This window comes from Penicillium lagena (assembly GCF_028827675.1).
Source record: "Penicillium lagena strain IBT 129212 chromosome Unknown utg000005l_segment0_segment0, whole genome shotgun sequence".
Classification (NCBI taxonomy): domain Eukaryota; kingdom Fungi; phylum Ascomycota; class Eurotiomycetes; order Eurotiales; family Aspergillaceae; genus Penicillium; species Penicillium lagena.
Window position 1 is genome coordinate 3430674 of NW_026623226.1, and position 11425 is coordinate 3442098.

The 11425-nt window shown below is 45.1% G+C and overlaps 3 protein-coding genes across 3 annotated transcripts; all 3 read left to right on the plus strand.

The window, feature by feature from the left end:
- Positions 1–1919: 1919 nt before the first annotated feature.
- Positions 1920–2897, plus strand: N7510_008138 (uncharacterized protein; the record flags this gene model as incomplete). Its single annotated transcript, XM_056980063.1, has 4 exons — positions 1920–1932; positions 2123–2307; positions 2505–2827; positions 2885–2897. 4 exons carry the CDS (start codon positions 1920–1922, stop codon positions 2895–2897), a joined length of 534 nt encoding a protein of 177 aa, XP_056833106.1.
- Positions 2898–4461: 1564 nt separating this feature from the next.
- On the plus strand, positions 4462–4801 carry N7510_008139 (uncharacterized protein; the record flags this gene model as incomplete). The annotated part of the gene is made up of 2 exons (XM_056980064.1): positions 4462–4609; positions 4725–4801. Coding segments are annotated over 2 exons (225 nt in total), but the record flags the coding sequence as incomplete, so codon positions are not given.
- Positions 4802–10339: 5538 nt separating this feature from the next.
- On the plus strand, positions 10340–11238 carry N7510_008140 (uncharacterized protein; the record flags this gene model as incomplete). Its single annotated transcript, XM_056980065.1, has 3 exons — positions 10340–10796; positions 10863–10942; positions 10996–11238. 3 exons carry the CDS (start codon positions 10340–10342, stop codon positions 11236–11238), a joined length of 780 nt encoding a protein of 259 aa, XP_056833108.1.
- Between the last annotated feature and the right edge of the window lie 187 nt (positions 11239–11425).

Sequence of the window (11425 nt, forward strand, 5' to 3'; positions counted from 1 at the left end):
ACATTGAGTCCGAGGAAAAGAACTATGAGCAGCAGGTCTTTACAAATACTGCTCTTGATAGCATGGCCTATCTATGCCTATGCAAAAATGCCTTGCGGTTGGCCAGCCGGTGTAGGGCCATATAACGCTTCTGGTAGCGTTAGTGTACCGTTCCCCCAACCACCTGGGGACTCTCCATATTCTCCTTCAGGGAATTATACCCTTTCCACCTATCTGTCTGTGGATCAACCATTCGGGGACGGATTCATCTACCAGACTATAGCAGCCACCAATTCCAGTGGGGGTGGCCTCTGGGCCCAAAGATTCGACTACTCAGGCTGCCTTGTATGGTCTCTACCCACTTCCCTTCCAGCCACCTCGAACCACGTCAACGAGGGTGATACTGCAAGTTGCTCCGCGGCTCTTTCCTCAAACAATATCTCTCAGATCCTCTGGGATGCAGAAGCTACTGCACGCCAGTTCTCTCTAAAGAATCGTGGAATCGACGCTTGCACCCTACTCCAATTCCAATCATCCTATCCTTTGATTGAATATAATGAAATCCATAGTGAGTCCAACCGCATTTTGCATAATTATAGAGAACCAAAGTGCTAATAATAATTCGTTGTATTTAGGCATCTTCGGTCAACCTTCTGTTAGTAATTCTGCAAATAATGACAGCTGCTCCGCTGCCCAGCAAGGTGTTTTTGGGGCATCCGTGGAGGGTGATTTAGATGACAAGTGGATATATGACAAGTATCTGAAAGCTGTTACTCCCGTTGTGATTGTGTCCTGGAAAAATGCATCTGCAAATCATGGACAGCCTTGGGCACATGCTCAGTTATTCTGCATATCTGCGAATGATATCACTCCAGGGAGTGTGTCGGGGTCTTCTCCCTCGAAGCCAAATTGGTCGAGCTGCTATCTTGCTACCCTGTCAGGCATTCTTGGTTTTCTGACATTTATCCTTTGACGTGTGAAGTACCACTTCAAATCTATACACCGGTTATGATAATCTAAACTCTTCAACCTCCTAGTGGATTGATTCTAGAATCATTTCAGCGCGGTTAGGGTGTTAGGGTGTTGCATGGTAATGTATTTTGTGAACTATTTACAAACAGTCCTATATGTCAAATTTAGAACGTACGACGTCCCAAAATGGAAATGCAGTTCACGAATAAATGAATCTCTGATTAAAATCAATCTAGGGATACCCAACAATAGAAGGGCGAACTAACAAATAAACAACTAGTACAAAATAGGAGATAGGCGGTGAGACTCCATTCTTGACACTATATCTAGTTTACCTAATTTCGTACTTAGCCATTCTCTTCTATATAGTCTATATTTGGCTACCTATGGTCTGATCCACGCCGGGACATCCGTTTTTGGGGTTGGGAAGGCCGGCGCGTACAGACTGCCAAAACAAAGCACCAACAGCAACACACACACAACCAGAAAAGAAAGGAGGCACAACGCGACGCTTTTCATAGGATTTTAACATACTAAGACAACAAGCTTATGTAGAAATCCAGTATCTCTCACATTTCGTCTCGAATCTCTACGTTCATTCCGTCTAAGCCTTGACATTTCCCATCTATGGTAGTCAGATGCACTCATAGCCTGCATCACCACTAGCAGATCACCCTGAAGTGCATCTTGGATATCAGATTTCCAGACGTATTGTTAAGAGGAGGGAAATAACGCGGTCTTAGATTTAGGAAAGTGCACGTTTGCACTGTTTCATCAACACTATTCGTGTACTGCACTAATAAAGACCAACTAGGGCAGTTGAACATACTGGGGTTCTCGGAAGTATCCTTGTACGAACATCCACTGAAACTATTAATAGAAAAGCTGAAATCGTTGCTGGTCGGGTATAGGGGATCGTCTAGGGAGATGTTCTCGCTAGGCTCCCACGCACCCACGTATCTATAAAGATGTTCCTCTCCGGTGTACTAGGCAGGGTCGTTACTAACATCAGGGATCTAGACTGTCTACTGGCTGCCCCAATTGTTATATTTAGGGCTATAGTTCATAGAATAATATGCGATGATTATATGAGCTGTTGGTGATGGGAGCTGGCACTACGTTATTCATAGTGGTAATTTCCGTAGTAGAGCTAGTTAATGGGATTGGTAAGCTGCTAGATTTGAATCGCACGAGATTACTGGGGGTCTCTCTGGTGTTGACGTTGTGCGTGGCGTTGTGCTCCGTGTTGTGCTCGACGATGATAACGACGCGGATGATGGAGAGGCGATTGAAGCTAAGGGAGGTGTGGATGAGAGTAGCGTTGAGTTGGATGTAATAGAGGTGGATGTGGTAGGGGTGAGTGTGGTAGATGAAGATAGGGTAGATGCGAATGTCGTAGTGGAAACCCTAGATAGCCGCGAAAGCCGTGTTTTTAATTCATAGAGCAAGCAGATGTCTTAAATGATTTAGTTATAGTTGATGGATATGTGGTCGTGATTGTCTCCCATGACGACGATAGCGTCGATAGCAATGTTTTCGGTTTTCTTAAGTAGGTAGACTTAGCTGTTCGGGATGGTTTTGATTCAGTTGTGATCATCGGCGTCGTAGATGGGAATGAAGATGGCCACGAGAGGAGTGTCTTAGATTTCCTAGAGCAGGCGGACTTAATTGTTCTGGATGTAGTGGAAGCAGCTATAGCCGTTTTTGTTTCATACGACCATGAGGATAGCCACGAGAGCTATATCCGAAACTTTCTGGAGCGGGCCGACTTTCGGTATATAGAGGATATAGTTGATCTAGATGTGGATTCGGTTGTCGTCCCCTCCGTTAACGATGAAAGCCATGTCTTAGATTTTCTGGAGCAAGCTGAAGTCCGGTATGTGGTGGATCTAGAAGGCTTGGATGTCAATTTTGAACACCTACATTCTTTTAGTGAGCTGTACTAGAACCCTTATTGCTCGCTATCGTCAACTATGAACGTGCTCTTACGCTCTAATGTTCTGTTAGTATAACAAAATGCAAAAAGACCAAGAAATGAAACCAACGTCTATAAATATCACCCATAGCGCTAGACCTGTTGCTTTTTAAGGGCAAATAAAGCATAGCACAAAAGAAATACCGCCTATATATTTCAGTAAGGGTAGGAAGGCTGCAAATTAGGTAATATCCTCAGAAGGTGGAAGAGCCTCGACAAAGCCATTTGCGAGACCGTCGGATTTAGCCCTTTCAGGTTATGAAATAGGATGGAGCTAGATCCCTTTATTGTCTCATGAGGTCTGTTTGTCTGGATCATACTCGTAGCAAAGGTTTCTCTAGTCAACTAGCTTACTATTGCTTAAGATGATTTTACCGTTATTAAGGAGTGTATTCCTCTTTAGGTTTCCTATTAATAAGTTTATGACTATTGTCGGGGCTAAGTCTATCGACTAGTCTCAGGCATTAATCATTTTTTCAACCCTTCAGGCTGGGCGACTTTATGCACTATACTCATCGAAGTTAATAGAACTAGTATCATTTTCATTGATAGGGTTAGTAACAATAGTGTCCCTATCAGGCAATGCCGCCACTAGTAGCGCATCTACGTTCTCGATAGATCTAGTTAGAATTTTCCCTTTTATCAGATCTTGGATTAAGAATCCTAAACCTCCTAAGGCAATGCAAGCAGCCAAAGAACTCAAGAAGATGATTCGAACATTCAAGCATTTAACAGAAGAGTTGAGTAGTGGCGGATCCTCTGAAGACGGCGACGGCGGTTGCGGCAACTATATTAAAGGGGAGTGTCTTCAGCAGCCTTTTTCACGGGCTTATGTTTGAGTGTGCGTGAACGGGTAAGGTCTGTCACGGTTTGTCGGTGATTGAGGATATTTGGTGATGCCGATCTATATATATCTCACCGATCCCCCAACCTCTCGCTTTTCCTCTCTTTTCCCCTCGACACCGCTAAGTGATTTCTCTTTTTTCCCCTTGCCGCTTGTTCTTCTCGCTCTTAATACACGGCTATTTTGTCAACTCAACAAGCTATGCATGTCACTCGATCGGCTACACACGCCGTAGAGCGAAGCACGAAATCAAATCTTACTAAGGCTACACAGCCGAAAGCTGCCGAGTCGAGCAAATCATCCGCCCTAGGGGAGATCGGGAAAAGTAAAAATCATTCAAAAATGCATCACAACGCGTTAGATTGCTTGAATGACTATCACTAAAAGACATAGCCGATGGTGTTAACCCTAATGATGACAAATCATTCTGTCTTTTACAAAACCTATATCAACAGAAAGGATGCCAGGTTGTTGCGCAAGGCTGTCCACGAGAGCTAAACGGCATCGAGTTGTTAATAATTGGTCAGTAGTCTTAGACTTTAGACACGATAAAGATGCTATGTCTTATATATCTAACTAACTAATAGAGTGGGAAGATAACGCAACTAGAGAAAAATGTATCGTATTAGAGCTATTTTTAAAATTGACAAAAGCTCTTGCACCCCGGTTATAGACAAGAGAACTTGTCTAGCCGATCTATTGCCTAAGGTATCGGCATATAATATATGCTAGCCCGCTTCGTCCGTTACAACGACTCTGCGAGATCTTAATTGTCTATCTTCCGGTAGACCTAGATGATGCTACAGTATTGTCTTTAGAACAACTCCGAGGACCGCCGCGTTAGAACGAAGAGGCTAGCTTCTAACCTAAACAAGAGCGATCAAAGTATCCTATGATAGGTTTCTTTCCCTAGTGCATAGATGGATAGAGGGAAAAGTTAAGTATCATAGACAGGTTGCCAGCGTTTGGTCTACTTTCTCGGATTTAAGAACGAAGAGGATGAACGGTACTATAAAGAGGAGATAAGATAGGGCGAACGCATCCGTAATGGACGGATCACTTAGGATATCATAGAGCATTTCTTTGAAGATTTGGAAAATCTTGGCATGATAGGATTCGATTCGCTACATGTCCGATTCTTAGAGGTTTTGATTATGTATCGGAGAATGAGACTATATCGCGCCCTCTACTTCCTCTCGTAATCTCCAAGTATACGGAAGACGTAGAATATTATAAGAAGCTAGACGAGTTGTATGAAACAAGTGACTTATAGAAGACAAGCAAAGACAACGAAGAAGAAGTGATAGATCAACATTTAAATAATCAAGCATCCTATATTTCACATCTTCCTATGTGACTCATGAGTATAAGTGCTATAATACGGTGATAAATAGCCTTTATATGCTACTTTACACACCCACTCACTAGTCACAATTTATCTAGTCACTTGCCTCATTAAGAGATATACTCCTAGCTCTTTATCTAAGCCTCCTCCTACATAGGCGATTCACGAAACGCTTCTACTAGTTCATTTCCAAAGTCCACTATTACTTGAGGAAACAATGACCTTCGCTTAAAGCTTCGCATACTAGATCTAATATCGCTTAATAACATCAATCGTATCAACGGCCATATTAGCATTTTCCCTTTGATAATGAACCTGTTTTGCACATCAGACATGTGCGTTATCTCATGACGATACTTTAGCGAACAGTTGGCAGTAGTCAATCGAGAAATATATCCCGCTAAATATACCCCAGAATGTCTATACAAATGGAACACACTTCTTGAAGTCTTCACATGGCAACTTAGTCTTGTTTCTCAAGACCTCAATAACAAACTCAAGGTCACCAGAGTTGTTGATGGAAAGAATTGTTGATGGAAAGAGGAGTTGATGGAAAGAGTCGATGGAAGAGCCACGGTGATTTGCAAACTGTGAATGACAGCTCTGGCGGTGAATGAAGGCAATATGAACACAAGTGGTACATGCTCGGCTTAAGCCTGCTAATCAGAAAACAGCGGGGATCGTTCCTAGCCGCAGAGGTGGAGGATACTCTAGCGCGCCCCGCCGATCAGCACGACCTGCGCGTTAAGTGTCGAGCCCTCATAGCTAGAGCAATATGTTAAGAAAGGAAGTGCCTGGCCGATCATAAGAGCCTAGAACAAATCCAGGTCATACAAGAATATCTACTTTGTCAACTCTGGGACGTATTCTCGAATCTCGTGCCTTCTTTAGGCCCGGAGCGGTGCCAATAATACCAACCGTCATTCCTAGCGAGCAGACATGGTACACGGCACTAGTAGCACAAAATTGCTCTGCTGGTGTTTATTCATAATTATGACTCTGTTCGGAAGAAAGCGCAAAGGCGGACGCTCCGCTACCTCGTATACACTAGCAACTCACTTCTAAGTCTACATGTATTTTTGAAGAATTCTTCATTACAGACTGAAAGAGCGGTACCCTTGCCAGGATCTGCCCAATTAGCTGCTTCGATGTCACGCTTCCATTCCCCCCGAGCTCGGCTTTATTGTTCGGTTTCTGAACTAGTCTTCACCATGCTGGTCCATCATAGCTCCTTCATGGTGGGTCCAAATGACTTCACTAACCAACCCAGACACAGACTAGATAGCTATATGGGCCAAGAACTAGGAGAACAACGCGTGTGCGGGCTGAAGCGAAGTGGCTCCTCTGTCCGTCTGGCCCGTCCTGTCTTGATCGAAGATCCATCTAGCCGACCAGGCTAGAATCCTCATTTGAACAAAACGAGGATTACAAGCGCCTGGTACGGGTGTCCGCGCCACTACTAAGAAGCTACCCTTATGTGTCCATCTCTTAAACTCGAAGATGCTGGGAGTGAAGTAGATAAGGGCTGATTCAGCGAGAAATCTCATCGACCTCCCTGTACATTCCAAATACCGAGTTTGTGGCCGGTCACTGACCTCGGACAAAGAGATGGAACATCGGAGATACAAAATAAGGGGTTTGTCTGATTGGGCAAACGGGAGGAGAGTCGAAGAGAGCCAGACCAATATCACTATCATGTACTAGTGGACAAAATGGCGTCTCTTTTCCTTCTTTATACGCACCCTCTTTTAGCGTCATTCGCCACCGTCCACCGGTGAGTTCTCTGATAAATACGCCTCGGAAAACCCGCATCATGCATAAATTTTAGGCCCCTTTCCTAAATAAGATGGATAGAGATGATGATCCATCTTCATAACTTCCCGTTATTTACAGCTGTTTTGGTCAGTACAACATTAATCAACTCAACTAACCATATCCCTGGCGAAATTTAATGAAATCTCACTGTCTGTAATATTTCTAATAGCAGAAATAATATCATTGACCTAAACGTTTTAGGTCAAAATACGTTTGTAGAACTATTTTGTAGAAATTGCGCTCGAACACCAAATATCGCAGGACAAATATATATAAGCGGTGTACTGTACTCCTCTTGTTCTTTCTTTGATAAAATATATTAGAACCTCTTGAAGAAATAGGAGCGTATCAATAAAATCATCTTGCCCGGGATGTTCTCTCTATCCCTGCGACTGGTGCTAGTGTTGAGCGGCTATTCAATGTCGCTCATGATATCTGCCACTACCGCCGAGGCTCCCCAAAGCCGAAGACGATCAGAGACTTCCTGATGTTCCCATGTACAACCAAATTTGGGCTTGAAGAAGAACAGCTTCCATTCGTCCAGGAGTATCTCTCTAGCTGAGAGATTCAAACCGCCACAGAAGAAAGAGAAGCTTAGAAGCCCTAGGATGACTGGAATCCATTAGCTTCAGTGTCAAATCGTATTCAGGATCCTAGTGTGCGTACCCAAAGGAAGAGACGAAGAAGCATAATTGAACTAGGGACTAGAGCGTGTCAAGAGCTAGCAGTTGTTCTGAATGATCATGATGATGATGGTGATGATGACGTTCGCGCTATCTTGGAGGAGGAAGTCGATACTCAGAGGCGTACATCAGGGAGGGTTCCAAAGCGGCCTTAAGGCGTGATGGTGAAGAATTTGTATCTAGTTAATTCTGGTTTTAGTCGTCATTCTAGTATTACGCTCTTTTGATGGAATGAATACGATGTGTCTTCTCATCTACTTAGATGTGTTGGCGGATGTCCTTGCGTGTAATAAAAAAACCTCAAAAATACTAAAAGAAATTGCATAAATCTGAATGATCACGAGATTTCCTTTGTTTGCCTTGTTTGCCAACCCGTGGAGTCATAAACGTCGACCCTCAACCCGCATGAGGGTCGGAGGTCAGGACCCTCAAGCCTCAAATTTGCGGATTGCGGGTAACCCGCGGGTTAGGCCGAGGCCTATTTATCTCTATACAACACCATTTTATTATTTTCTTATATTTATTTATAGTACAACACTAGCATTTCAAGCTTGTTTTACTATTGAGATCAATTTTGTAGCTTCTTTTATCTATGTTTACTATAACGAGCCTAATTTCTACATTGCAGCAAAAGCGCGCCGTATCAGCGATCACGGCCTTCATGATAAAACGGAGCTACTTGGCCAGTTTCACTCCGTCGACCCACAAGCGACGGGAGTAGAGGAAAGCACAGAACAACAATCATGACCAACTAGGACAGTGTGGTGGTGGACCACAGGGCCAGGTCCCCCGTGCTCCCTTGAGAGAAAAACCATGACCATTATGAAAGGCTTCGGCCGGCAGCGGGAGAGGATATGTGGATATGTATCTAGAGACGTTCGGTTCCGGGCGATCGGGGGAGAGGCAAACTCGGTGACTCGGGAACTTAGTGGTTCAGGGGAGCCGCACGGCCGGCGAACTTGGTGATTCAAGACCTCGGTGGTTCGAGGACGCCAGAGAAGAAGATGACGAAGGGGGGATGGCACAGAGGGTGGAGGTAGCCGGCGCACTAGATCTCGATGCGGTTTGGCATGGTGATGGCGCAACGTCTCGGTGATGCGGGATGATGGGAAAGCGACCACCCCAAATAGGGCGGAGATCCGCTTTCCTTACTATGTCTCCTTTGTGATGTGACTTCTTAGTCGCTCTTTGCTTTGATTTTCTTTTGTTTTGTCCGCATCTTTACATTCACGATGGTGGCCTGGTTCTTACAGAGAGCCCAACGGGCTCTCTGTATACAGGGCACCTGGGTGCTGCACATCATTCTCGCTGTCAGGCAGGCCCGACTGCACTCCCGCATAGCAGCTGTACTTAAGGCAAGCTAAATCGGGCAAATGAACACTACTACTACTATTAATCATTTCTTATTATTTCTTATATTAAGTGGGAGAAAGGGTAGAATAGTACTGGAATAACTGGAACATGCGTATCTTACGATTGAAATTAATACTTTGTCAGCTGTATACTGCAAGGGCGCGGTTGCGGTTGTGGATATCAGTTTGGTAACCACAACTGCGGTTATGCCGCAGCCTATGCAGCTTTCTTCGACTCAGGGCCAATGCGTTGATAAATCGTGTAAATAGTGTGAATGTGATCAAAATTGGTAAACGCGGTGCTTTTGCAAAACGCGCTGTGGTGCACCCACAACGGGAAGCGGTGTCGGTGGGCCGAAGGGCACAGATACTGTCCAGAGGAGAGCACCAGCCGTCGAAGCCTGCCTTTCGCGATGAGGACACATCAGGATTTCAGCATGGCCGTGACAGATCCCAAGAAGACAGCCCTACTAGTCCGATGGTCCATGAAGACGCAGTGGCTAAGGGAGAACAGGGTAGCCCAGCGGATTGCGGACGGTGAGGGCTAGAACCCCTCACCTCTTCTTCTCTTCTCCTCTGCCCCAATCTTTCTTCCCTCCTCCCCTCTTTCTTTTCTTTTCTTTTCTTTTCATCTCCCAACAGACGGGAGTCGTCCCTGATATAGTACGCGGAGGACCGACATAGGGAGGTAATGAGGCGCATGCGGTTTTTCACCCTGCCGCAAGGTACGGTTTTCTGTATGATAGCAAAGGCAGAAGGACCGCATAGCCAACAGGCTAGGGTAATAGCCCGCGGTGTATGAATAATAATAATAAACTAGAAAGGTACGAAACTATTCCTGATTTCCCTCATAAACAAAAACGCAAATCGAGACACAGATGCCGAGGATTTTTTTTGTGGCCGCAGGGGACCGTCGCAACCCCGCGGGCTTTTTCATTTCTCTCGACTGGCGCTGCGTAGCAAGAGCCCTAAAAGAGTCAAGAAAAGTTGTGGCCACCGATTTCCACCTGCACATATTACTAGTCGGTTGAGAGCTAAGGAACGACCAGAAGCCTCCGATTATCGCTTGTATACATTAGCAGCATTACGTGGGCGCCAAGGGGGAGATCAGAGGTGTCGATCGCCCCTCCTCCCTTGCCCCTCACCACGACCTTTTTAACACCCTAACCCGAGCATGGCAGCCACTTATGATGTGAGGTTACCTCTCCAGAGAGGAAGCTTTCAATCAATTGGTCTGCTAAAGAAAGGGAAGCCGGTGTCAGATCCTCGACCACTCGTCGTCTTTCTTCACGGCGCTGGCAGCAATGCATCCTATTTTGACAACCGAGTTTATTCGTACACTCCAAGAGGGCCTTCAAAATTGTATCTCTGCTAATGACATTTAGCTATCCACAAAAGCTGAGCGAATTGGGTCATTACGTTCTTAACATTCAACGCCCAGCGTATGGCGGTACCCCGATGCCGTCTTCCACGAAGCCACTTCTCGACTCGATTCCTCTCGTCACTGACTTGATTGATCAAGCGTATCGGGGCCATGCTGGTGCAAAGGGAGGAATCATTATAGTTGGTCATTCTGCCGGGGCTGCCTTAGCTGTCGCCATTGCTGCTCAGTCAGACAGCCAACTGCCAATCATCGGATTGAGCCTCTTGGGTTTAGTACCAACCCATAGAGGGAACCTGCTTATTCCAGATCCAGACCCTGACCCGGAAAACCCACGGCTGTCAGGCGAATCTATGTCGCCCATGGCCTCGGACTTCATGGGGCCATTGCAATATCTCAATGCAAGAGTTTTCGGTGACGGTGCTATGATAAAGATGATCTTCGAGCCTTGTACGAACGACCATTCGCTTCTATTTCATATAATCGTGTACCAGTCAACTCATTCCATCATTCCAGTGTCTCGTCCAGAGATTCGAGAGTATCCGGGACCCGAATGGCACGCTATGTTGGTAGACAACTTCATGCCAGCAATCAAGGTATTTTCCCATTTACAAAATTTGAATGAGTCGTAAAATGCTAAGCTAGACAGGTGCCTGTGCAATATTTAGCTACAGAATATGAGGGAGTCTGGACAGGAACAGCCGAAGGACAGCCGCTTTTTGATGATTTCACCAAGCGTTTCGTCAACTCGCCGGTTGTGGAAGCAAAGCTTTTATCCAAAGGTGGCCACAGCTACGACTTCAGTCGGAATGCAGGCGAACTTCATGATCTGAGAATGAAATTTATCGCCCGACTAGTAAGGCCATCAGAGACACCCAGTGACAGTAATTAGGCTAATCTTAAGACTGAAACAAGTCTCATCTTCATTAACAAAACAGGCCTCCCTCAGGGGGGTTGACAAAGATGAAATTCTTTCGTCTCTGTAATTCTCCTATTTGCACATGTTCTCAAACTGTATATAGAGCTAGCGGATGAATTGTACTGAAAATTATGAAGTAAATACTAGAGATCATACAACA